This window comes from Lynx canadensis, chromosome C1, assembly GCF_007474595.2.
Source record: "Lynx canadensis isolate LIC74 chromosome C1, mLynCan4.pri.v2, whole genome shotgun sequence".
NCBI lineage: Eukaryota > Metazoa > Chordata > Mammalia > Carnivora > Felidae > Lynx > Lynx canadensis.
This window is the reverse complement of record NC_044310.1, coordinates 52,446,950-52,473,942: the sequence shown is the minus strand read 5'-3', so window position 1 is coordinate 52,473,942 and position 26,993 is coordinate 52,446,950. Positions and strand designations below refer to the sequence as shown.

General features: G+C 40.7%; 1 protein-coding gene across 1 annotated transcript in view; it reads right to left on the bottom strand.

Moving 5' to 3' along the window:
• The window catches only part of ROR1 (receptor tyrosine kinase like orphan receptor 1), a 179,309-nt gene that overhangs the window by 14,041 nt on the left and 138,275 nt on the right, over positions 1 to 26,993 (bottom strand). The window contains exons 5-8 of the mRNA XM_032594084.1: positions 25,243 to 25,370; positions 23,006 to 23,323; positions 20,982 to 21,227; positions 5,919 to 6,130 (exon numbers count right to left, since the gene is read on the bottom strand). Coding sequence (XP_032449975.1) covers positions 5,919 to 6,130; positions 20,982 to 21,227; positions 23,006 to 23,323; positions 25,243 to 25,370 — 904 coding nt within the window. The remainder of the gene's footprint in view (positions 1 to 5,918; positions 6,131 to 20,981; positions 21,228 to 23,005; positions 23,324 to 25,242; positions 25,371 to 26,993) is intronic.

The following is a 26,993-nucleotide window of genomic DNA, read 5'->3' as shown; positions in this document are numbered from 1 at the left end:
CATTATCCTGTGCACAGCATTTGGTAGTTGACTGAAATATTTGTGGCTGTTTGTATCATCACTGTACCAAAATAATAGTAACTTCTAGAAATCAGGTTCCTGTGAAGTGCCAGACACACTATCTCAAATTGTCAAAAATATCGGATGTGAGAGTGATCTGCCTGCAACATCTGTCACCCCCTTGATCGCCAGGGTTGATTTGGCTGATCGGGCTACCTAGCGGGTATCCCCTTCCTCCCTCACCACTCCATGAACATCCCTCCTGAAGCTGCCTGCTTGGCCAAAGAAGATGACCTTCCCCAATAGAGAAGGACTGTTCTTTGGTCAAGGGTATATAAGAAGCTGTGCTCCCTGGCTAGAACCTCTAAATAAGAAAAAGAAAAATCTCTAAGTACTCTTTGTATCCTTGTGTTTTTTAAATTTTGTTTTGCTTTGTTTTAAAGTTAATTTATTTATTTTTAGAGAGAGGTGTAGGGGGAGAAGGGCAGAGAGAGAGGGAGAGACAGAATTCCAAGTAGACTCTGCACTGTCAGCAAAGAGCGAGACATGGGGCTCGAACTCATGAATTGTGAGACCATGACCTGAGCCAAAATCAAGAGTCAGATCTTTAATCAGACGCTTAACCAACTGAGCCACCCAGGCACGCCTATTTGTATCCTTGTTTTACAAGTGAGAAAACAAAGGTTCAGAAAATTTGCTTAAGATCTCATGGCCAGTAATCAATGGAACACAGACTTGTAATCATCTCTCTCCTCTCAGTCCTTGCCCTTTGGAGTATAACAAACTACCTCCTGGAAATAGACTAAAAAAAATGTGGCTGTAAAGGTATGTTAGGCCTGGAGATTATGGATCCTTAGGTGCTGGGAGCAAGGATTCTATAGCTTGAGATGTGTCCTTCTAGATTAGGGAATGTATATCAAGTGGGAACTAAAGCAATGCCAGAGGATGAAATCAGCATGAGAGAGAGAGAGAGAGAGAGAGAGAGAGAGAGAGAGAAGGGGGAAGAGGGAGAGAAGTAAAGAGGAACTGGAGGAACCAGTGAAGGAAACAGAGGGGATAGGAGGAAAGCCAAGAGAAAAAGTATTTCAAGATGGTGGTTCAGAATGTCCAATGCTTCAGGGAAATTAAAGAGGATAAAGACTTGGAAAAGGCCATTGGGTTGAATTACATCACTGGTGATTCCGTAGAGGGCCCTGTCAATAGAATGATGAGATCATATGTCCGAGGAGACAAAAGCTTTAAGGACTGAGTGAAAAAGTTTTCGAGGACATTTTAGCACCAAGTGTGGTGACACTGGGTAAGGTCAGGGGCTCAAAAGGGGTAGCCAGGCCATAGTAGGGCTTTCTAGATGGAAGTATGTTGTTGGCAAAAGGGACAGGCCAAGAGAATACAATCAAGTGTCAGTACATTCAGCAACTACTTTGGCTGGAAAGGAAAAGGAGAGAGGAACTTCCTGGAAGTGAAGAAACAGAGAAGCTGGCAAGAGATGAGGGCAAACTGAGAAAATAGAGCCACCAACTTCAGAAAGCTAGGCAAATCTTGCTTTCCCCAAGTGTTCCTGATACCAGCCAGCCAGGAGCTGCAGGAGTCTGACCCAAGGCCTATTCAGGCCTTGGCTGTGCGCCCCCCCCCCCTCGCCCCAAGCCCAACCCACTGTTCCTTATCCTCTATTCTCAAACTCCTCCATCTCTCGACCCATCTATGCACCAGAGTCCCACGTAGGTGAGTCACATGTCTCACAGAGAGAAACCCCCCCCCCCCATCCCTGCCACTGTGCTTGAGTGGGAGGCTGGGCCACTTTCCTCACTCCCCAAGGAGACTGCTCCACAGCTTTTTCCCCTTACCGACAATGCCCTGTTTTTCAGACACGTGACAGTTGGGGAGTTGGAGGGAGAGGCAAAGGAAAAGAATCCAGGAGAAGGGAAGTTAGGGTTTCCCAGGCTTCCTGGAGAAGGTTCATTTTCCACAGTACTTAAAAAAAACACCCACTCACATTGTAAAATTTGTAATTCAATGTAGAAAAATCCTACTTAGTTCATGCATCACTAGAATACTCATCAGGGAATTTTAAAGATGGAAAGACAGGTTATCTTATCCAACTGCACGGCTTGAAATCTGCTTACCAAAATAAAAAGAAAACAAACTGACAGTAACTTATATGAACAGGATCTATTTCATTCTCAGAACTGCTGAGAAAAGTGACACTCAGGCCAAGTGACTTCTCAGGGCCATGTGGCAACTGCAGGTGGAGCCATAGGGGCGTCCCCATCTTCTGACTGTGCACAACTCAGAGTGGAGGTGCCTCTCTGGTCCACAGGCTTGCTTTTCCCACAGGTCAGAAAGAAACTCAAACCTCCTTGAGCTCTAACTTCCAATTGCCTCACCTGCCTCTCTAGAGACTCAAGCCAGGTCTGTCAACCAGTTTGTCCTTGACTGCTGTTGTCCCCTCTGGAGGGTATGGGTTTCTAATCTCCCTGAGGAGCTTCTTCTTAATCCAAAAGTGTGTGTGTGGGGGGGAGGGGTTTAGCAGCTCAGCAAGTGGAGAAAGATGGAAACCATTTAAACCCCGAAGGCCATATTCATTTGGATCAATAAAAACCCTGGAGTCTTGGACTTTTGAATTGACGGAGGAGAAATAAGAATAAGGCTTGGGCAGACCAGTTTCTATGCTTCATTCTTTTACATCTCAGCCTTCAAATATCCTTTTGATTTTACTCTGGTAGGGTGTTTGTTTTCAGGACTTCTTTCTTTCTTTTCCTTCCTTCCTTCCTTCCTTCCTTCCTTCCTTCCTTCCTTCCTTCCTTTCTTTTTTCTTTTCTTTTATTATGTGTGTTCTTTCCTTCTAGATTTTATAGGTACATGTATTATTTATGTGTCAGTGACCTTTCAAAGCACTTTTAGAGATTGACTGTTTACAGTTAGGAATTTTCTTTAAGGTCTACAAAGTCCTTTGTGCTTTTTCCAGGAAAGGCACTCAGTAAGAACCAAAACAAACAACAGAATAATTCAAATTTGATTGGAGCCAAATCTCTTAAGAGAGTAAGACAAAGAGAGCTAGCATTTGTTTTTGTTGTCTCCTTTCCCCCTCCTCAACCCAGTCAAATATTCTTGAGCCATTCCTACATCCAGTGTGGTTCAGAATTACTTGAGGGACGTTTAAGGCTGAATTTTAAGCCCTGGGTTGGAGAAATCTTGGCACTGGCAGATTTTGCAAGGGACACTTCAGAAATGATGAAAACAATGTTTACTTCACCAAGTCTTTGGGAAAATCGGGCTCAGTATATTTCACATTTGTCTCTACAACCACAAAGGGTAGAGGACTATTACTGCTCTGGCCAAATTTCACATGCCTTTGGCAGGATTGGAGCTATATCATTCAGACGTGAGGCTGTTACACAAGCCTCTTAAGGATTTATCACAAGCCAGGGTGATGCCTGTGGTTAGTGTTCAGCCCAAACTGACCAAATGGAATCATATTTAGTTGTTTGCCTGACCCCCTCCCACTCTCCCTTCCCAGCACGATTTGTTCCGTGAAAAAGTTATTATGGGGTCAGGCAAGAGCAAGGACTTTATTTAGTCATGAAAAATCCTATGTTCACATTTCATCTCTTCCAATTTCTAGCTCTTTGATTTTGGACAAGTTACTTAATCTGTATGAGTCTCACTTACTCTGGTTGTACAGTATGAATAATAACTCCTATTTTACAGAATCATTGTGAGGATTAAATAAGATGATGACTATGAAAGTTCCTGGTATAGTTCTTGATTTGTATCAATTTGTATCAGTCGACCCACATTAGCTTTCTCCACTTACGCCAGAAAGCTCTCTGAGACCTTTATCTGAAAGACTGCATAAATCCAAACCATCATGCCTATTGGATGTCATGCTTTGCAAAACAAACCTCGCTAAAAATGGAACTGAGTTGCAGATTGAGGCTGGCCTACAAAACTGACAATTTTCCCAAGTGGAAATGACTCTGCCCCTGGTTCCTGCCATAGCAATGAGGAGCCTGCCCCTCCAGGATGGTGGCGTTTGCACAGTGACCAACCCCATCCGGGTCTCTCTCTCATCCAGAGTTCTGGCATTCCTAAGGTTTCTCAACATTTAATAACAGAAATGACAGGGAGGGGTGCCTGGGTGGCTCAGTTGGTTGAGTGTCTGACTTCAGCTCAGGTCATGATCTTGCAGTTCTAGAGTTCAAGCCCCACATCGGGTTCTCTGCTGCCAGTGCAGAGCCTGCTTCAGATCCTCTGTCCCCTTCTCTTTCTGCCCCTCCCCAACTTGCGCTCTCTCAAAAATAAATAAACACTAAAAAAGAAAAAAAAAAGAAATGATGGGCTAAGACTCTCACAGAATAAAGACTACTGCACTGGAACTTTGAAGTATGGGAAATGTAAAATGTCAACTAGGCATTACTTCACGAATATGCAATCAATCTTACCCCTCTATTTTCTTCTAGTACCACGTAAGGATTAAATATGACATTATATCACATGCTGTAATGTATGTAAGCTGACTAGCTGGCAGCTAGGATGTCACAAACAGGTGAACCTCCACCTTTACCTGTCCCCCAAGCCACTTAGTAAACCCTGTGGTCTTCATGTTTTCTTCATTTTTTTTTTAATGGTAAAAATTCCCACTTAAGTGGTTTTGCTTGGGACAGAATACTTAAAAATGAATTTTTAAAATTTAAGAAATCCAAAAACTTTAGGAAACAAGGTTTCTATAGGACTACAAATAGGACTACAATAGAAAAAAAAACATTTTAAGACTTCTTAACTTAAAAAAATCCACTGCACAGCAGACTACAATCAGATGAGGGCTATGTGTCAGTCCCAATATGCAGCTACATCTACTTACAAGTTAAAAGAATTAGTTAATTTGAGCATGAAGACATTTTTTTCCCTAAAATTTTATTAAAGTGATGCATCTTCTCTTTATGAAAGCCAAATGAATAATATGGCCACTAACCCACAGAGAAGACAAATATTTGTAGAATGAGTGAATGAATGTCCTATGGAGTTGGGATAAGAAGAAAAGACGGTCTTTTTGGAAGTTTTCTAAGTTATTTAAATGAAATCTTTTTGGTGAGAGGGCTGGGATTGAGGTTCTGGCTTTCTGGAGAGAAAGCCTCTGTTGTGTTTCAGCTTTAAGATGTGGTGTGTGCGCTCCATTTAAGGTAAGGGCTGGTGACCCTGGCTTCCTTGCCAGGACCTAGAGCAGCCCACATGCTGAAAGATGAGGAGGAAAAACAAAGGAAGTGGATTGATTTATCACAGAGACGAGAAGGCTAAGGTAGGCTATCATCAAACAGTATTCAAAGATTATAGGAAGGACAACACTTCTCTTTAAATATACTTAAACCAAAGAGGAACAGATTTAGGTCAGGCATTTAACCGAACTTAACTCCTGGGTTAGGATTTAGGTTTTGTTGTTGTGGCACAAGACACATCACATAAAACTTAACCGTTTTTAAGTGTATAGTCTACGTACATTACTGTGCAATAAAAGGATTTTTTGATAGCGAAGTTAGTAAACCATGTTTGTTTGCTTTTTTTTTCCTCTGTTCATCTCTTTCAGGTTCATTGGAAGAGTATGGTATTTCCTTCTTGGAAATTTTGAAAAATAGCTCACATTCTGAATCCTTAGGAGAGATGATGTCCTAAGGATTCTTTCTAGCCCAGACTTGATGGTAAGGCAGCCACATGGCTGGCCCAACACTGACGTGCACACACTGACGAAAGAATGCTCCGGCTGCCTTGGATACAGTTAGAGATAGATAGTTATGCTGAAAATGAACTCTATAGCTTGTCAACTCTGATCGTAGATCATTTGATTTCTAAGCTGGGGAGGGTGATAAGTTTTGCTTTAACCTGAAGCCTATAGAATATATGCAGCTCTGTACTGCTGATTTTACCTTGGGTTTATATGCGTTCAGCATTGACATCTCCACATTTTGACCTCTGACATGTTTCGGTTGCCTCTGGACTGGCGGTGACGATGACTTCTGGTTATTGCGGCAGACGCAGATAAAAAAGAAGAGAAAAGCAATGGCCAGAGGAATAGCAACACTTGGCACCAGTATGTACAAGATCTCCATTTTATTCTTCTCCTTGGAGCCCTTCGAATCTGGGTACAGAAATAGAAAAGAGCAAAAGTCATTCTGGTTCAAATAACATGTATAATATTACATTGCGTAGTTTAAAATGACCTCCTATTCTTCTATACACACAAATTCACTGGAGAAAAAAGGAACCATTGCTTATTACAATTTGTTTCTATCAAACCTTCAACATAATTTATTGAAGTTTAAAAGTTTAGAGTTCAAGTGTTTAAAAATTGCAGAGGGACATTATGAGGCCTTTGCATGTGTGTGGGTCTCCCTCTGATCTTGCCTCTCTTTAGCAGCAGACCTGCATTTCTCTAACACGTTAAAAGTTAAATGTCATGTGAAAGGACTAGATACACCTAAGGGCATTGATGTGGGTCACAGGGCTCTTCTACAATTGGCTGTTAGCCCAGAACCACCACAATGTGATGTTCCAGAAATCATGCCCTTGTCCTGGCTGGTTTGGATTTACAGGGCCACTCCTGCGTCTTCCAGAATCAACATCACTTAAGAATCCTGGTCCCAGTGTCCACAAAGCCACTGGCCTGAGAACATGGGAACCTGACTCAGTCTCTGATGAGCTGTGTGGCCTTGAGCAAATCATTGTCCTGTCTGGGCCTCACTGCTACTCATCTGCAAAAGTGAAGTATCTATTTTGGAAAGTGTCTACAATTTCCTCAAGCACAGCATCGCTGCATAACCTGATGCTTTTTTGAAATCCAAGAATTCCTCTTAAATGATTTCATATGAACCCAATAATTATGAGTACTAACACTGTGAAGTATATTTTTGAAATCTTATATATCTACTCTGCCATTGCTAGGAAAAGTATATAATATGTATAGAAAGATATGAAGCATACTTCTTAAAAATGGACTTGAGTCTGACCTTTAAATTCTTTGGGCATATGTTAATAAATTATTTGACTGACAAAACAAACACAAGAATTATGGGCAGTAGTTAGAGGGGTTACATAATGCATGCCCTGATCACCAATAACCTCATTGGTTATCTTGCTTTAAGAAAAATCCAAGGTATGAAAATTCAGATTGACACAAAATTCAGAGATGATTATTTACTTAACATAGAATTAACCATGTATCCATTCACTCATCTTCCCACTTGTTCAGTAAGTCAATAAACAAAAGCTACTACTGCCAAGGACTATTCTAGGTACTGGGGATATAAAATTAAATACGATATGTCCTTCGCCTTTAAGGAGCTCATGGTTGGGTAAGGAAAACAGAGAAAAGGTAATTACAATATGTTGTTAGAAATGCTGCAAGGGAAGTATGACTAGAGTGGTCGAGAAACCCAGAAAGTCTCTTTAAACAGTGGCCTTCCCTAGTACATATAAAAGAGAATAGACTACACATCATTCTTGCTTGCATGCACCTGCCTTGGGAACCTATTATTCAGTGAGATATAGCAGTAACTAAATCACATTGCCTTCTCCCTACATAAACAGACTCAATACATGAAGTTAGGGAGGGGCACCAAAACCTGGGTGTTGGGACTGTGCTGTGGGTTAACCCTCAGAGGGATTTGGGGAGGAGTAAAATATGCTTATCGAGAATAATAAACATAACAGCTTTAATATTTACTGAGTGTCCTCTAGCACAAAATCATGTTAGCTATGGGCCAGGTACCGTGGTAAGTACTTTTCATTAACTCATTAATTTTATCCTCACAACCAATCCCATGAGGCAGGTGCCATCCTTATGGCTATTTTTATAGGTGAGGAAGTGGAGGGACAGAGTGGTTAAGTGACTTGCCCCAGGACATGCAGCTAGTAACTCAAAAGCCAGGACTCCTCCCCTGTTGGTCTTGCTGTAATACCTCCTACTCTAGAAAGTCCACTGCACTGCCAGTAATTTGACAATGGCTATTGTTTGGCACCCATTTTCTTATGGTAGGATTTCTCTGGTTTCACAAAGGTAAGAAGGAGGCAGGAGGTCTGAAAGGTGGGGAATGACACAGAAGCTTTGCTAGATGTGCTGCTTTTGCACTCCCCACTTTATATACAGTGGCAGGTAAACGTATAAGCCAGGCATCTCTGGAGACCATTGTAGTCATTCTTGTCTTTGGAACTCAGTCTCAGTTGCTTTCGTAACAATTGTGTCTGCATGTCTGCGAGTGGATGGACAGAGAGAAAGAAATCACATGGAGGGGCATCTGGGTCGATCAGTCAGTTGAGCATCTGACTTCTGCTCAGGTCATGATCTCACAGTTTGTGAATTCGAGCCCTGCTTTGGGCTCTCTGCTGTCTGTGCAGAGCCTGCTTCAGATCCTCTGCCGCCCTCTCTCTTCCCCTCCCCTGCTTGCTCTCTCTCTCTCTCTGTCTCTCTCTCAAAAATAAATAAACATAAAAAAAGAAATCACATGGAAAAGTGTTTACCACAAGGCATAGCAGATGGATCTTCTATAACAGGAATATAATAGATCTAGAATAGATTATCTATCTAAGATCTGTCTGTCTATCTATAGACACTTTAGAGACAGTGTGGCAGAATAAATGAAGTGTATGACTTAGATTCAGAAACCTCTGAAGACCGACTTTGTCATCACCTATGTAACTTTCATTAGGCACTTAGCCTCTCTGCGTGAACTCATCTATAAAATGAGACCAGTGATACCTATTTCACAGAATTGTTGTGAACAGTAAATGAAGTAACACGGAAAGTATTACTCTAGTACCTGTTAAAACTAAATCAGTCGATGTTTATCCCTTACCCTTAGAGTAGAAAAGGATTCAGAGATAAAAACTTTGGGCTGGAAATTCAAAATAACCTTAAGCAGGAAACAAACTTTCTGACCTTCACCTCCTCATTTATTCAAGGGGAATGATAATTTGCTCTACCAATCTTATTTGCTTCATGTGAGAGATGACGTTCATGACAAAACTGCAGAAAACTGAAAACTGCCACACAGTTGTTGGATGCTATGACTATTAACATTATAAAAACACTTTCAAATTTCTCAGTACCCTGGTGTGTGTGTGTGTGTGGGGGGGGGTCCCTCTTGTTATTCTTGGATTTTCAGTGAAATCATTATAAGGGTAATGATTACAAAAGGAATGAGGTTAATTTAGTACTCATGTAATGCTAGTCATTTTTCTGGCCCAGATTTTTAGCAACAAGAGAAAGTAGGGATCTCACCTGTCTAGCAAACAAAGGAGTTCTATTCTGTACTCATTCTGTATCAGATTATTCACGGAACGCCTTTGATTGTAAATGGGAGGTCTGGGACAAATCCCCCTGTGGGTCTGCAGGAGAACAAACTTCAAGAAGCCGGATCTTTAAACACAGTCAAACTTGGCTCCTTCTGATTACACTGAGGATATGCAAACGAACCCACAGTGTCTTTTTGCCAAGTGAAATAATCAAGCAGAACAATATGTGGCCATGTTGGAAGTGACAGAAAACAAATTTAGACCAGTTGTAAACCTGTGATACAGCACACTCACTGTCCCACACACACCTCTCTCTGCATTAGGCCAGAAGGGAGTCAGTCTGGTTCAAAAAACTTTATATAAAAGCTTTCCACAGAACAACTAACCCTACTCATGGAAAATTAGAAAATGAACATTTGCTCACCTTCTTTGAACAGCCTATCATTTGTATTCATTACTTTAATCAGGTACTTGATGTTCTCGATTTTACATGCAGGTAAAAGAAGGCTAAGAAAGAACAAATAATTTGACAAAGCTAGAAAGTAGTAGGGTCTGGGTTGGAATGCAAGGCTGTCTCCCTTCGATGCTTTTATGCTTTCAAAATTCTATTACTAATACAAATTAAAATACCATATGGAATTGTTTTTCATTATTCTCCTTAAGATTCCAAGGTTCCCTTTAATGAGGGCTAATATCTGGTGGGGAATCACACTATTAAACAGATCACATTAGAACAATGGACACTATTCTTACTATTCACTTTACAGGGTAATGGACACCTTCAGTGCATTACAAAGGAAACTGGCTGAAAATTAGAACGGTGAAGATTTTTAATACTTCGAAATAACTGTTTAAAAGTTAAATGCACATATTAGTTACATCAAGTTAAATACTTGAGATTTTTGAAACCAACTATTTAGTCTGGATCACATGATTAATTTCCTTTTAAAAATCAACAACTTGGTATCAGAGTTCACATCTGACATTCCTATTTTTATTTTTACAAAGATATTCAATACTTTGATTAGTAATTAAATATAATGGAGAAAATACTCCTTTCTTATCCTGAGGCTTAAAACAAGGTAAACATGACTTCTTATTCAAGAGGTACTTTTATAAAGTGAAACATCACCTGGGATATTACTTTGAGTTAAAACAAAAAATTTCTTAGATCTTAAATACGGCAAAGGTGGGAAGAAGTCTTACAGAACCTTAGGATTCCAAATAAAGTAAAATAAAATAAACAAGTTAAATTATAATCTTGTCTGAAAAGAAATAAAAATCATAGAAAAAAACAGGAATTGCTACCATTTATTAGTTGAAAACTACAAAATAAGTGGGTCTGTAGCAGATAGGAGCCCACACCAGTGATATTTAAGCACATTCCTGGAAGTCATAGGAGCAAAGGGGGTAACTAGGCCCTTAGTTGGCAGGCTGGGTCCACCATTAGGTGGTCTCTTGATTTAATGATGAAAATACTAAGTATATCACCTATTGCCTTATATATTTTCAAATTAATTCTTAAAAAGACTATGATTGGCCATACATAGTGGTTAACATTTTTTTTTTCTCTTCAGCAAATGTTTTAACCACAATAAGATAGGGACAGTAACTCATTGGTGAGCACTTGAGAAAAATCTTAGTAACTAGAATCCACATGAGTTCACCAGGAGTGTCTATAAATTCTTATGGTCTCAGTTTTCTCCTCTATAAAAGGACAGAGTTGGGTTAATCTTTTGTCTTTAATTGAAAAAAAGCTTAATTATGGCAAAAAATTAATAACATCTACCATCTTAATCATGTGTAAGTTCAGTAGTGCTAAGTGTATGCACATTGTTGTACAACAGATCTCCAAGACTTTTTCATCTTGCAAAACTGAAACTCTATACTCATTGAACAATAACTGCACTTATCCCTCCCTCTAGCCCCTGACAGCAACCAGTCTACTTTCTGTTTCTATGAATTTGATTATTTTAGATACCTCATATGAGTGGAATCATAAAGTGTTTGTCTTTTTATGACTGGCTTATTTCACTCAGTAAAATGTCCTCAAGGTTCATCCATGGTTTTACATGTGTCAAACTTCCTTCTTTTTTTAGGCTGAAAAATATTCCACTGTATGTAAATACCACATTTTCTTTATGGATTCATCCATCGATGGGCTTGCTTCCATCTCTTAGCTACTGTGAATAATGCTGTGATGAACATGAGTGTACAAATATTTCTTTGAGATCCTATGTTCCGTTCCTTTGGATGTATATCCAGAAGTAGGATTGCTGGATCATATGGTAATTCTATTTTTAGTTTTTTGAGAAACATCCATACTGTTTTCTATAATGGCTGCGCCATTTTGCTTTCCCACCAATAGTGAACAATGGCTCTAATTTCTCCACATCTTTGCTAACATGTGCTATTTTCTTCTTCTCCTCCTCCTCTTCCTCTTCTTCCTTTTCTTCTTCTTATAAAATAATGGGTCCTAATAATGGGTGTGAGGTGATGTCTCATTGTGGTTTTGATTTGCATTTCTTTAATGACACATGATACTGAGCATCTTCTCATATATTGTTGGCCATTTGTATATCTTCTTTGGAGAAATGTCTGTTTAAATCCTTTGCCCACTTTTTAATTGGGCTACTCTTTAAGTGCCAAAATTCAATCATTTTTATAAAATTAAATCTCTTTCATTTCTGAGAGGATTATTTTAGAGTGAGAGACCAAGCACCTTTAAACTTTAGCAAGTCATTTGATCAAGAGACCCTAGATATCCTTATGGACCTAAGATGGAGGGCTAGATTATAATGTCATCAGATAAATTTGAAATTTACCATGTGCCTGTACCCTATAAGGGTTAATCATTAAATCAACCTCAAATTGTAGAGAGCTAAGCTTGTGCCAACCTGCCTGTTTGACATTATCATTAACTGCTTGATGATGATACGTTTATGAAACTTGAAAATGACCAAAATCTAGGAAAGATACCTGATTATAGAAATAAGATGTATAGAAATAAAATGTACAGGCTAAAATAATGACCCAAAAACAACAATTGAAATTTTACAAATAAATATTATAGCTTGCAGTTACGTTAGAGTTCTTGCTTAAAGAATCCCATGATTAAGCAAATCTACTAAATAATTTTTTATGTAACAAAACCAAAAAAAAAAAAAAGAAAAGAAAAGAGGAAAAAGGAAGACTAATACATTTTAATGAAGACTTGAAGTCTCAGTTGGACCCAGAAATAGCACAATGAAATTGCTCCAAAAATTTTTATATATGGCACTTTTAGCAAAAAAACAAAAACAAAAACAAAAACAAACCAACCAACCAACCAAACAAACAAAAAAACATTCATTGGCAATACTGAGTAATGATAAAAAATATCATGGTCCTTTTCTACCTTCACTGATTTAAAAATACCAAAAAGGTCTATTCTAAGAGCCATGTTTTTAAGAAGGGCTTTAAAAAAGCAAGAAACATTCAGAGGAAGAGGAAGATGGGTAAGGAAAGGTTGGAAGAGCTACATGCTCTTTAGACCAAATTAAAAATTAAATGAAGGATGTAATAGGTACTTTGGAATTTGGATGATAAATGCACCAGAGGTTACAAACTGGATCTAGTACATAGGTTTGTTCCTTATTAGTTTTGTTTTTGTTTTTTCTAATTTGAGTTAGTGGTCAACAGTTTTTAAAAATGAGGGGATTTCACATAGAAGTTTTGATTTCAGACTTACAAATGCAGACTTTGAGCAGTGGGAGCCATCCCACAACCTCTTTGGTGTGGTGAGATGTCCCTGTCTCTGAAGGTCTCTGGCAATGGTCAAATAGAGCCTGGATAGTTTCTATGGTTCCTCCCAAAACTCTCTGATTTTATAATCTGATTTGACATACCTTATTTAGACCCCTACTGTACTTTTGGCTTTCTTGCGAAGTAACTGATTTAAAGTTAGTGATGAATATTTTTCCCTGAGTGTCCTCAGATCCAGTATTGGTCTTTTCTCCTCAGCTCTATGCTGAGGCTGACTTCTATGGACAGTATCAGTGGGCACCCTTGTCCTCTGGCTTCCAGTCAGGTTCAGCCAATGGGAGACATTGGCAGGACAAGAAGAACTGCCCAGGGCAAGAAGAGTATGGTTCACATGTTTGTTCCCAGGCTTTCCCCTTGCTGAGTTGCAGAGGATTGACTGCCTCCCTCTATTAAAGGCCAGAGCCTTTGAACAGCCCTCTCTCCAGCCTCAGCTGTGTTCCACAAGGTAAGGTAACCAATCATTCGTTTGACTCCTCAAGCCTTGGATAATGCCTCCCACTTCTGCTAGCCATGGGTCCTTCACCTTATTGGTTTCTCCTAATTCTGCCAACACCTTCGTAAACGGTCTCTTTATGAAGTTCTCCATAGTGTGTCTGCTTGTCCCTTTTGCTTTCTGCCAGAATCTTGGCTGATACAAAGCCAATAGCAGAGATCACTGTGGTGTTGTATCAGAATTCTGTCACCAAAGGGTTAAAGTGACCAGGAGCCCTTCCCATTGGCATGGTGGTGGGCCACAAGAGTTAAAAGCTTCCCAGAGCTTATTGCTGGAGCAGCAGACACACAGGGTACATGACTCAATATATTTTGAGAACAATAAAAATACCTTTGAGAAAAATTAATTTATGGTTAAAAATGCTTATGGAACATGACTTAGTTATAAGTTTTGGGTAACTATTGTTCTTTACTTTGTCGAAAATGTATAGAGACTGGAGAATAAAGTACATCTTGAAAATCTCTGTAGCATAAAAATAACTCTTCCGGAAAACTTCAAACCATACAAAGCAGTGCTCTATTCCTCCCTCCGTTCCCCCTCCCCACCATCCAATTCACTGTAATGTTCAATTTTGGTTTGAAGAAATGGCTGAAAGACAAATTGCCTTACAACAGGTCTTCTATGAAATATGGGAGAAGGCTGCTGACAGAGTGAGTTAAAAACTGCAGTGTTCGCAATCTGGAAAACATCTGCCTTGCCCCGAACTGTAAACCACCACATTGTAGAAAATGGTTTGTGACAAAGCAGAACCCAGGGCGGGTGTTTGTAAGGTTATGGGACAAGTCAGGGCTATTCAGGCACAGAACTGGGCAATGTGCCCTTTGGCAAACTGTTGCAAGCCAAGGACTTAAAAGGAAATACAAAAGTAATAGGCCAGGTATGAAAACTGCAAATGGAGCCAAATGGCCCACTAATTTTTTTTTTTTATCATTGGGCACTCTATGGTGAAACTGGTTGAGGACTAAAACAATACCGCTGCTTGGAAGTTCTAGTTGTTTGGTAGAGGTCTCTCAGACGTGCTAGCCTGGCTGGCGGAAGAAACGTGGCCTCTAGACTTAATCTACAGTAGAATAAAGGACTGAGGTTTGAAGAGGAAAACACCACTACAATCAAGATTCAGCTTCGCCATACAATTTGAGAGAGGAACCAACAGAAGATCTCAGTTAGCTGGGGGAGAGACAAAGAACGTAAGTCTTGCGGTAGAATACAGCCAAAGTCAAATGGTCAGATCATGCAAAAGCTGCTCCCAGAGAAACAGGCCTTTTCCATGGATCTGCCCCCAGGGCTGCATAGAAAAGCAATGATAAGGGCTACAGTGAAACTGTGAACCTGGGAGGTGTGCCTAGGTGCCAGTTGGAAAGAACATAGGCAAATGTTTCTTTTTCGACGTAGTTTCCACCCAACCCACAGTATTTGGCTTGGAAGGTGGCCACAGTGACTAGAGGTAAAGGCGTAGTGAATGAAGGTTTGCAGGCAGGATCTCAGGGAAAATGGCCAACTCTGAGGACTGGGGACGTGGGGCTGCCGGGAAGGGAGGAGAGGTGGATTTAACGGGAAATGGGCAAACATTGCGAGCCCTGCGTGGAGCTGCTGGGGGAGCTAGTCCTCATCAGGGCTGAGGCTGAGTGGAGCACCTAGGGTCTCTCAGAGTAGATGACTTCCTGGCTGGGGCCCTACTCCTGCATGTGTGGAGCTGCAAATAAGAAAATCAATGGACAGCATCCCAAAGACCTAGATAGTTCATAGTGATCAAAAGAAGGAGGAAAATGATAAAGCATCGTTTATTCCTCTGAATAACCTAGAATTTGTACTTTAAGATAACTGTGCCATGGTGAACAGAAGACTGGACCTAGAATCCTGTGGACCTGGTTTGAATCTTGGCTGTAGTAAAAACAACATTGCCTCAGCTTCTCCATCAGTAAAACGGAGAGGATACCTTTATCCTGTGGTTATTATGAGGATTCATTAATTCAACACATTTTATTAAACATCAGCTAAGTCCCAGGCCAGATGCTGGTGTTAAGGAACCTGGCACAGTGTTCGACAGACCACAGTCATCACTAAAATGCCAAGCATGTAACAGCGTACATGAATGTTCAGAGCTATAAGACAGTGTTTAACGTGATTCATACTTTTTCCATCAGATTCTTTCACTAGATTGTAGGCTACATGAGGGCATGCTTTGATCTACCCTGTTCACAAAATCTGAAGCATAGTAGAAGCCCAACACAAACTGGTTTCAGTGAGTGACTAAATAACTAATTAACTGTTCGAGTTGTTGTTAGATGCCTGGGATACGGAGGAAAAGACAGGGAGGATGGGAGGTCAGGTCTCGCCCAAACTATCTTTTGTCCTGTCACTTCCTCCAAGCACTAGCTTGGGCACATGCACAGAGTCCTAGCCAATTCCCAGAATTCACAGCAAACATATTTGGTTGTGTTTAATTTTATGTTCTGTCTTAAAGCGAAAGTTTGCAGATAAAACGGTCTGTGGCAGACCGTTCTCAAATGCCTTTATTCTAGAAAGTACAACAAATGCTCACATTCTGCATTTAATTAGGCCTCAACTCCTTTTAGCCTTACTTGGTTGAAACGAAAACAAAAGTTATCAGTAGGAAAATGAGAAACCACATGGAGATTTTGAAATCTCCTCAACTTTTACTTAACTAAAGAATGCAGGAACATTCCCATGAGATTCCATCCCATTTTCAGAGGGAGAAGGGAAAGGACTCATTTCAAATCTGCCCCACACGATTTCAACTCATTGTAAGATGAAAAGTTACCCTCAGTCTCTCTCTCTCTCTCTCTCTCTCTCTGTATATACAGATACACACATACATAAATCATAGAGTACACAAGACCAGCTATAGGTTTGAGTCCTGAGTTCATTTCTTATTAACCATGTGGCCTTGGAAGTTATTTCACCTCTCTACGTCTCTGTTTTCTCTTCTAGGGTAGAATAAAATGCAACTCACTGGATTACAGAACTATTATACATGAGATAATGCATTAAAAAACTCTTAGCACGGTCTTTGGCTCATTATAAACACTCAATAAATGGCAACTGCTGTTTAATGCTATTGTTTTTTTAAGTTTATTTATTTATTTTGAAGAGAAAACTAGCAGGGAAGTGGCAGAGAGAGAGGGGACAGAGGATCTGAAGAGGGATCTGTGCTGAAAGCAGTGAGCTTGTGGGGCTTGAACTCATGAACCGTGAGATCATGACCTGAGATGAAGTTGGACTTTTAACCAACTGAGCCACCCAGGCACTCCTGTTTAATATTATTATTATTATTTTCTTAATGTTTTTTAAAATTTATTTTTGAAACAGAGAGAGACAGACCATGAGCAGGGGAGAGAGAGAGTGAGACACAGAATCCGAAGCAGGCTCCAGGCTCTGAGCTGTCAGCACAGAGCCTGACGTGGGGCTCGAACTCACGGACTGTGAGATCATGACCTGAGCTGAAGTCGGATGCTTAACCAACTGAGCCACCCAGGCGCCCCTAATGTTATTATTATTTTACAGTTTAAATTGTATAATTTTTTTTTAATTTTTTTAACGTTTATTTATTTTTGGGACAGAGAGAGAGCATGAACTGGGGAGGGGCAGAGAGAGAGGGAGACACAGAATTGGAAGCAGGCTCCAGGCTCTGAGCCATCAGCCCAGAGCCTGATGCGGGGCTTGAACTCACGGACCGCGAGATCTTGACCTGAGCTGAAGTCGGACGCTTAACCGACTGAGCCACCCAGGTGCCCCTAAATTTTATAATTTTTAATAATATATACAATATACTATATTCTATAGTCTAAATTGTATAATTCCTATCCAGTCTCAGGGTTCCTCAATCCTGGCACTATTGACATTTTGGGTTGGATAATTCTTTGTGTGGGTCATTCTGTGCATTGAAGGGTGTTTAGCAGCCTCTCTGGCCTCCACCCAGGAGACACCAGTAGCATCTCACAACCCCACCCAGGAGTGATGACCAAAATATCTTGAGACATTGCCAAATGTTCCCCAGAAGGCAAAACTTCTGCCGATTGGGAAGCACTGGTATAGGACAAAGAGCAGTAAGTGTCCTAGACATAGCAGACCTAGTTTCTATTAGTTGATTTGTGGTCTTGGGTAAGTCTTACCACTTCCCTGGGCCTTGATTTACTCATATGGTGAAAGAGGGCAGGAAATTCCTACTTTATCTTTCATAATTGTGTAAGAATGAAAAGAGAAAAAAAATCAACTGCCCTAAAGAAGTGTTATCAAAGTGAGATGCTATTATGATTAGGTTGCTAGAGGTGGTCTATCCAGGGGCAATTCTGAGAAGCCTTGCCTGGGCACAACAGCTGATGCCAGCCTGTTTTCTTTTTTAGTTCCCACACGGGGGAGCCACTGGCCTCTCAGCAGCTGCTTCCAGATCACATGTCAAGTGTTCCCAGTGTCTTTAATGGATGTCTTTGTGGCTTGGCTTGAAGAATTCAAAAGGAACTGTTTTCTTTCAAAATGAAATGAAAACGTTCTTTTTAATAAAAATTATTATTGTAAGTGGTGAAAACTGCCTCGTCTTCTCTAGGCTTAACGTTCTAAATCTATCTCACATGACTAGACCTAACCAGTCATCAGAATGTTAACTGTGTCCTCTGCTGATTGATATTCAGAGAGAAATACCCTGAGGGTTTCTAACATCACTGTACTGATTAATACTGTAATAATACAGAGTAATACCACGATGGATTTCCTTATTGGCAAGGGAACACTTTTCGATGTCCTATCATATTATGAAAATCTACATACTGGAGTTCAGAGGTGAGGCCTATTGTTATTCTTTTATTTATTTCTGAAAAATCTTTAAATGGGAGATAGCAGAGTGTTTGGGAAAAGAGCATGAGCTTTGAGTTTGGTCAGAGCTATACGTAGATAGATGAGAGTCCAAGGTCTAATCTCACCATTTGTGTGATTTAGACAAGTCCTTTAGTCCTTCTGAACCTCAGTGGACTACATTAATAACACCTACCCCACAGGGTGGTTATGAGTTTTAAATGCATACAAATATGTAAAGCATGGGGCACTGTGCAGGCACCTGGTAAGTGTTCTGTAGATGTAGGTGATCTTTCTCTCTCTGTCCTGTCTGAAAGACTGTTCAAGGATTTCTTTTATCCCTCAGAGTGTGTATTTGGTCTGATTGCTTCAGGAAGGTCATTGACATGAAAACGGTACTTTTTAGATAGAACTTAGAGTCTTGACTATACTAAACTAATTGTAATAGAGCTCGAATCAGCTAATCAACAAATTTTCCAGTTTATGAACAAATTATCTCCCTTCTTCTGTGGGGCGTTTGTTGGAAATCAAGGGTCAGAAGTCATTTAAAGGACAAGAGCATTTACCCAGAGTGGAGTGAACAATGTGTTTCTTCCTTAAAACAATTCATTTGGTTTCCCTGAGGACACATATCAGTATTCTGAATTATCATGGTAGAGTAGCAAGAAGGTGAGCTTAGAGTCAGACAGACCTGCCATTTACCAGCAACATAGGGTTAATAAAATACCTGTCACAGGGATGTCTGGGTGGCTCAGTTAAGCGACTGACTCTTGGTTTCAACTCAGGTCATGATCTCATGGTTTGTGAGTTTTAGCTCTGTGTCGGGCTCTGCAGCTGGCAGCACAGAGCCTACCAAGATTTTCTCTCTCTCCGTCTCTCTCTGCCCCTCCCCTGCTTGCACTGTGTCTCTCTCAAAATAAATAGATAAACTTGAAAAAAAAAAAACTTGTCACAGTGTAAGGGTGAGTATAAATAAAGCCCATGACAACCCCAAGTATCATGCCTGGCACATGGAAGGTGCTCAGTGAGTGTTGCTTTTATCCTTGACTCTCTTACAGATCTTTGTACCTTAACTAGTTTAAGAGAAGAGGTGGAAACTAAGTAAATGATTATAAATCTACATTTTATTTTTATTCCTCTCCTATTAATGTTGAATATAGCATGTGGGAAAAGTCATGAGTTACTAAGGGCAAACCATTTAAAAAATACAGGATAATTTGCTTTGAAGTTTCCAGTGGTGGCTCTGGAAGAGTTTTACATCATAATTTGTTCTTTATGCTGCATATGAAGGCATTTTAAAGTCCAGACCACAAAAGGGGTCTGGTCACCTCCTTCTCAAACTTGGCATGTTTAAGCACCCATAAAACCATTTTGCAAGAGAAGACACTATGGTAACAGGTAACACATAAGAATGAAATTATAAAATAAGTTTCCCAAATTTTCATCACTAAGGTTTCTTTTTAACATTTTTATTACTTCTTCCTATGGACCTCTTTAGTATGTTTTAGCTTCCTCTTCTTTGTTCCATAACATTTGTGCTAACTTCTATTGTATCATACACACTGCATTGTGATTGTAATGTGAATCACATTTTATTTCTCTTTCAAACCCCCTACTCCACAGTGGGCTCTCAAATAATATTTGCTAAACTCAGAGCAAACATTCCTTATGTAGACTGATACTAATTAGAGTAGATTCCTCTTTATATACTGTCCAGACAATAATTATAATAGATAATATTTGTTAAGCATTTACTATCTTCCAGATTTCCTAGAATTTTTCAGTTAACAACTCATTCATCCTCCTAGGTGGATATCATTATTAGGTCCCTGTTATTGTTATGGCTTTTCCTGCAGTGACATCGTACTCTCCCTCTATGCTGGGGAAACCCAGTTGACATCATCTATGAGAAGAAGGACCAGGAAGATGAGTCAGTTCCAAAACAGTCCCAAACTCCAGGTTTCACCCTTGCTTTCATGGTCTTTCTCCTACCCTCCAAATATTTTTTCTAGACAAAAAACAAAAAAACCAAAAAACAGAAAACAAAAAACTGATTCAGGTATTTCATTTTCTTTCCACACTTCTGCAGCATAAAAGGATGACACAGAAGACACAGTTTATCTACACTCTGTCCTGGATGACTGAGTAATGGCTATAGATTCATCCTACCTTGTGGGTGTTCTTAACAACACAGGGAAAACAGTTCTCTTTCTGCTTCCAATACACCTGTTGTGCTAAATGGGTGCACTTCGACATGGACCATTGCAGGTAATATCTTTTACTACATAAATGACTGTGACAAGTGGTTTCACGCCTGCCCCATTTTCCCCACGAACCACAATGGTTGCAGGAATAAGGCAGTTTCCTCCCCGAGAGTGTGCATTGGTACCCTAAAAGGTGTTTTATGTAGAAACAGCAAGGTTTACCTGTCTTAGAAACCCAGTTTGAGACCAAACAAACACTATCCATCTCCTTTGCCCCTCATAGAGTCTCCTAAGGGCGGGGGGGGGGGCGGGGGGGGGGGGGTGGGGTGGGGGGGGGGGGGGGGGGGGGGGGAGTTTTAAAGGTGACTGAATACGTTAAAGGCATTTACCACATGCTGGGATGTCACACAGGTCAGACTTAAAGTTTTCATCCAAGGTGAAGCACCAGGGGGCCTCCTTCTGATTCCCCGGATTGCGGCAGTAGGAATGGCCTCCGTTCAGTTCTGGGAAACGGAGAGCAGTGAAGGTGTGCGTGTGGGGGTACTGAGAATTCCATGGCTGGCACTGGCGCCCTGATTTGGTCACGCTGACGGTCCCCCGGTAATCCACACCTGTGCTGTTATAGCACTTGTGGTCTGAAAAACAGAAGAGAAAGGCCCAAACTGAGAGCAAGAAACAGGAGATGCTGGAACTTCCAGCCAGCAGTTTCTGGAGGGAAGACGTGCAATTAAGCTCATGGCTAAGGCTTCCCTGCTGGTCAGGGGCCATGTGGGCAGTGTCCCTGCTTGCTGGGCTGGGACATAGGTCCTGCCTCACAGTTACATTCCTGGGAGGATTTAAAGCTTATGCTTCAGGAATAAAACCAGTCCTCCACATGCATTTTTAATACTGAACACAGAAAAAAAAAATCAGAACTGAGGGCACAGGAGTAATTTCCTAGTGAATGGCTCAGGAAAGGTTCAAGCTGAACTGCTCTTTCCATTTCTGCTTGATGTCTTTAGACATGAATCGTGTGATAAAGAACCTAGTTCCCAGCAAATGTTCATTAGGAGCAGTGAATTATGAGTTTCTCACAGGAGTTGGGGCCACCGTGTGCTGATGCAATCCTCTCCCCAGGTGACCACCATGGCACTTACTTGAAAGCACTGTAAAAATCCATTAAGTTGAAATTAAAATCTGGAGGGGTAATGATAAAATAATAGTAATAATAATAGTAATGAAGATATCACTATTATTATGTGCTAAGCCTAGTTCTAAGCATTTTAGATGCATTAACTCATTTAACTAATAGAATAATATTAAATACCAAAAGGAAACTAAAAAATTACCAGTAAAACTTAACTCTAGGTAAATGGAAAATTACAGAGGAACAGAGGTGAGAAGAGAGTGGAGAGAGGCAAGCCCCATGTATATATTTTTAAAATTGTGGTACAATACACATATCGTGAAATTTACCGTTAGTGTCTTTAGAAGATTCAAAACATTGTGCAACCTTCACCACTATCTCATTCCAGAACACTTGTATATCATCTCAAAGGAAACCCTATACTCATTTAGCAGTCCCTCCCCACACCCCCTTCCCCTGGTCCCTGGCAACCACTAATCTGCTTTCTATCTCTATGGATTTGTCTTTCCTGGATATTTCATATAAAAGGAATCACACAATGGCGTCTGGCCTTTTTCACTTACGTAATACTTTTCTTAAGTTTCAGCCATGCTGTAGCATGTAACAGGATTTTATTCCTCTTTATGGATGAATAATATTTCATTCTATAGGTACACCACAATTTGTTTAGCCACTTATCCACTGCTGGACATTTGGGTTGTTTCTACCTTTTAGCCATTGTGTATAGAGCCTCTATGAACACTTAACACACAAGTTTTTGTTTGAACACCTATTTGAAATTCTCTGAGTGTCTACCCACGAGTGGCATTGCGGGGTCATACGGTAATTCTATTTAAGTCATTGAGGAACCAACAACTATATTTAAACATTTATTATCGGGGTGCCTGGGTGGCTCAGTGGGTTGAGTTTCTGACTTTGCCTCAGGTTGTGATCTCCTGGTTCGTGAGTTCGACCTCCACATGGGGCTCGCTGCTGTCAGCGCAGAACCTGCCTCGGATCCCCTGTCTGTCTCTCTCTGTTCCGCCCCTGCTTGCATGCTCTCTCTCTCTCTCTCTCAAAAATAAATATTAAAAAATAAAAATAAAAATGTATTCTCTTCATGAAGCTTCTTAAAGATAGTTACTGCATGTAATCTACCACTGAATGCTCAGCCCCCACACAGTATTTAGCCCATCGGAAGGTAATCTGACTACCAATATGAATCATTACTACAGATAAAGGTCCAGTTTTCACTGTGCCATGGGGTTGCTGGCCCCCAGGCAGCACAGAAGGTCAAGAGTCACCTACTTTTATTTATGGGATCCGCCATGGGAATTCCAATCCGGATGCAGTTTGCGGCTTCGGGGCTCTCCGGCTGGGGGAGATCTTCACAGTTTGGTAGTTTCAGCCTCATCAGGATCATGGGATTTGATCTTGCAAAAATGTACTCTGTTTGACACAGGACATTCTCCAGGATTTCACATTCATCGCGACACAAGTCCCGGGGCTTAGGGATGGATGAGGTTTCGTCGCAGTACGGGAAGGCATAGTGGCACAGGGAAGGAATGGCAAACTGAGAGCACTTATCAGATAAGTGGCTGGAGGTGCCAATCATGGTGAAGGCAGCTGGAAAACAAACACAGTTATTAACTCCCAGGGGCCAGGGTTTATCTCCTTCGGTTATCTAGTCAACAGATATCAGATATAAACACACACTGGAAGGAATCCGCTGTGCTCAAATAGACAAGGCCAAGAAGAGATTCAGTTCAGATGTCCAGGCAGCTTACTTTCACTGGCTTGAAAAAAAATCATTTTGACTACAAAGTTAAAAAAACAGGATTAAGTTACATATGTACCATTTCCTAATAAAAAGAATTAATTAGGTTAAAGCACAATATATTTTTCATTTTTACTACAAAGCAAAGAACTTTGTGTTTCATCCGGTACGTTTTATTAGTTTTGTGCAGCTTCTAAAACATTTGACAGCTGCAGGGCAGAACTTGCTTTATGCGGCGGCTGAGGCTGATCACAGGATTTAGATCTGTGTCTTGCCTCTGAATTGGATGACTTTGGGGAACTTGTCTAATTTCTTGTGGCTTGAATACTTTCTATTCCATCTTCTGAAAATGAGGCATTTCTCTTGGAGGTTCTCAAAAAAGCACAACTCAGTGGTTGCAGTGTGTGTATTAGTGGTCAGTTAGCCTAACCTCTTATCCAGTTTGGCATCCATGTATAAAAACAGTACTAGCGTCCCTTTGCAAACCTCCATTGACAAGAGTTTCTACCTCATCATAGATGGGTGATGAAACATTTACGTTGGAACTCCCATTTATTTTTGTGAATACTTAGTGAAGAGTATGTCAAAATGTTCTTATGTTAAAATGTGCCTTCAACAGCCCCTCCCATCAGTCCTGCTTCTGCTCTCTGGAGTTTCACAGAGTCCTTCCTCCTGAGAGCCTGAGGTCTTTAGCAAGGCAACTACAGCTTTCTATGGTTGCTTCTCCTGGTTGAATAGCTCCCTTGGGCCCCTCTTAGTGCCTTCAAATTCCTCATAGGACATAGTTTCTAGACTTTTTTGCTGTTCTGTGTGCCTGCCTCAGGTTTGTTCTTGCCTCATAAATCCTAAGGTTGCCAGATAAATAAACTACAAGGCACTTAGTTACATTTCAATTTCAGATAAATATTTGGAACACACGCATACTAAAAAATTATCCACTGTTTATCTGAAATTAAAATATAACTGGGTGTTCTGTATTTTTATTTGCTAACACTGACAGCTTATCAGATTCTCATAAGGGCAATTTTAATGGCTTGAAAGGGTACGTGGCACTAAGGCATCACCACACTAATGCAGTAGTTCAAGGCCACTATAACCACCAGAACCAGGGGTGCAAAATTGTACAAGGTGGCCTATATTACTTCACTCCTGCATTCTAGGAAGTGCTTCACTATTAGATTCAAAAGATACTTTCAATTCAGAAAAATGAGGGGTAAAATATAGAAGGCTAGAGCAGGAAGAGACATATGATCATCTTGTCTTATCACTCACTTCACAGATGAAGAGACTTTCATGGAGAATACGAGATTTCCTCACAGTCACAGTAATGGCATCCAGAATTCTGGACTTTAAATTGTTTTAGCACTTACGGGACTTTTAGTCTACACAATGTTGTTTCCAAATAGTAAGCTCCTTGAGGGCAGAGATGTAACCTGGCTTATTTACCACACTATCGTGTCCCCAGCGCCCAGCCCAGTACCTGATATACCAGAAACACTAATAATATTTATGGAGTGTTTGAATAAATGAAAGACTTTTCAGAGCATCTTTTCCCTCTAAGAGCAATAACCTTCAATAAAGTATTGTAATGCACATTCCAGAGCAAAGAGATCGTATCTCAGGCTTCTTTGTGGTCCTGCTCCTAACGCCTGTGCTTCTAACCTCCAACCCCTAACCATTTATCCTTTGTTAAAAGAAGAGCTCAAGAAAACTTTCAGTGAGAAAAAGTTATACAAGGTATCAATACAATGTCATTGGCGTTACTTACCTGTGATCTGATTTTCTATTTCCCCTTGCATGTGCAAAGACTCCATGTAGACAGTGCGGTTGCCAATAAATCTTGCACATGCAATCCCTCTGTATGGCTGACAGAATCCATCTTCTTCATACTCATCTCTAAAACCAGAGCACAGACATTAGCTGGTGCAATATATCCACATTCAGTCGGCTCTGACTGTGCAATGCGCTAAACGGTCGCTAGGGGGAGAAGCTGGGCACATTATCCCAAAGACTGGGCCGAGTCGTCAGGCTCGGCCTCAGTTCCATCCATCACTTCAAACATCTGCTGGTCACGTTGGTCAAGTTTCCTTCACCCCCAGAAAATCATTCTAAGCACAAAAATCATCCTTAAATATGGGAGAAAGCACTTTTATTTTCGCAGCTGGTGGTGGGCTGGAAGATGATGTAGTTATAAAAGTAAAGAGGAAATGAGTTGGAAATCTGGGCACATGTTCTACAGTTTTTTGTTTTTTAAGCACAGATTATTTCTGCGTCATTTGCTACAAAGGCGTGGGTGCATTATCCACAAGACCCACTCCAACTGATGTGTCAATTAGGAGGCTCCGTGGGGTGAGAAGCTGGGTGCATGCAGCTGGAAAGAAACCAGAGGGCAGTCCAGTTATGTGGCTCCTCACTGCTTAAGACCCATTATCTCTACCCTGCAGAGAGAGGTCCAGGCAAACCGTGGATTGCACAATTTCAAGAGTCACTAAATCCCAGGAAATCTAAAGAAAATGGCAATGGAAATCTTGCTTTCATGATTCCCTGAAAACTTTTAAAACAATCTTAAATTTAAAAAATTTTTTTTCAAGTTTATTTATTTATTTTGAGCAAAAGAGAGAGACAGTGGGGGAAGGGCAGAGAGGGGGAGTGAGAGAATCCCAAGCAGGCTCTGCACCCACCGCGCAGAGCCCAGTGTGGGGGTCGAACCCACAAACTGTGAGATCATGACCTGAGCCTAAACCAAGAGTCGGCCGCTTACCCGACTGAGCCACCCAGGCGCCCCAATCTTAAAAAGCGTTGTTACCTCAAAATTATAATAATAAAAAGGTAGGGGGAGTAGATTTTATTCTGGAGACAAAGGGTGATGTGGCTAGTGACAGTCCCAGATAATGTGGTTAGTGACAGTGTGGCAAATGGCTAGAGATCTAAGGCTAGAAAGTAGGGCCCACGATGGCAGATTCAGCCTGAAAGGATAGAGGCCATAATATCCTACAAGGGCCTACGATAAACACAAGACAACGGAGTACAGAACAGCCAGCTGCTTCTCAAAAGCAGACCACAGCCAAACAAAAGGCCACCTGCTAGGCTTCGGGGCTGACTTCCACCTTGGATGCTCCTCTTCTGTTAACCTGGCTGGAACCAATACGCTGTCTGAATGAAAATATTTTTCCTCTTCGGTTTCTTCTAAGTTAAAGTACTGTAGACTAAAGTCAGGAGAATGAAAGTGTCTTCCGGGCTTAACATTGCATGTCCTTAGAATCTCTCCGAGTCCTCTGAGCTACGGTTTTCTTATCTATAAGAAGATAATAATTGACCTCTCAACCCTAGGAGTGAAAGTCATGAGGATCCTATCAAATGTAAAGGCTTTTAAAAAGTGCTATTCAGAGGTCACACATGCTTATTGTTGAAGTATTTATGATTACCAAAGAAGACAGTTATTTAAAGGACAATTATTTACTAAGCTCCTACGTTGTAAAATCGACTGTAGTCAGCCTTGTGGCGCTAGACTTCACTGCT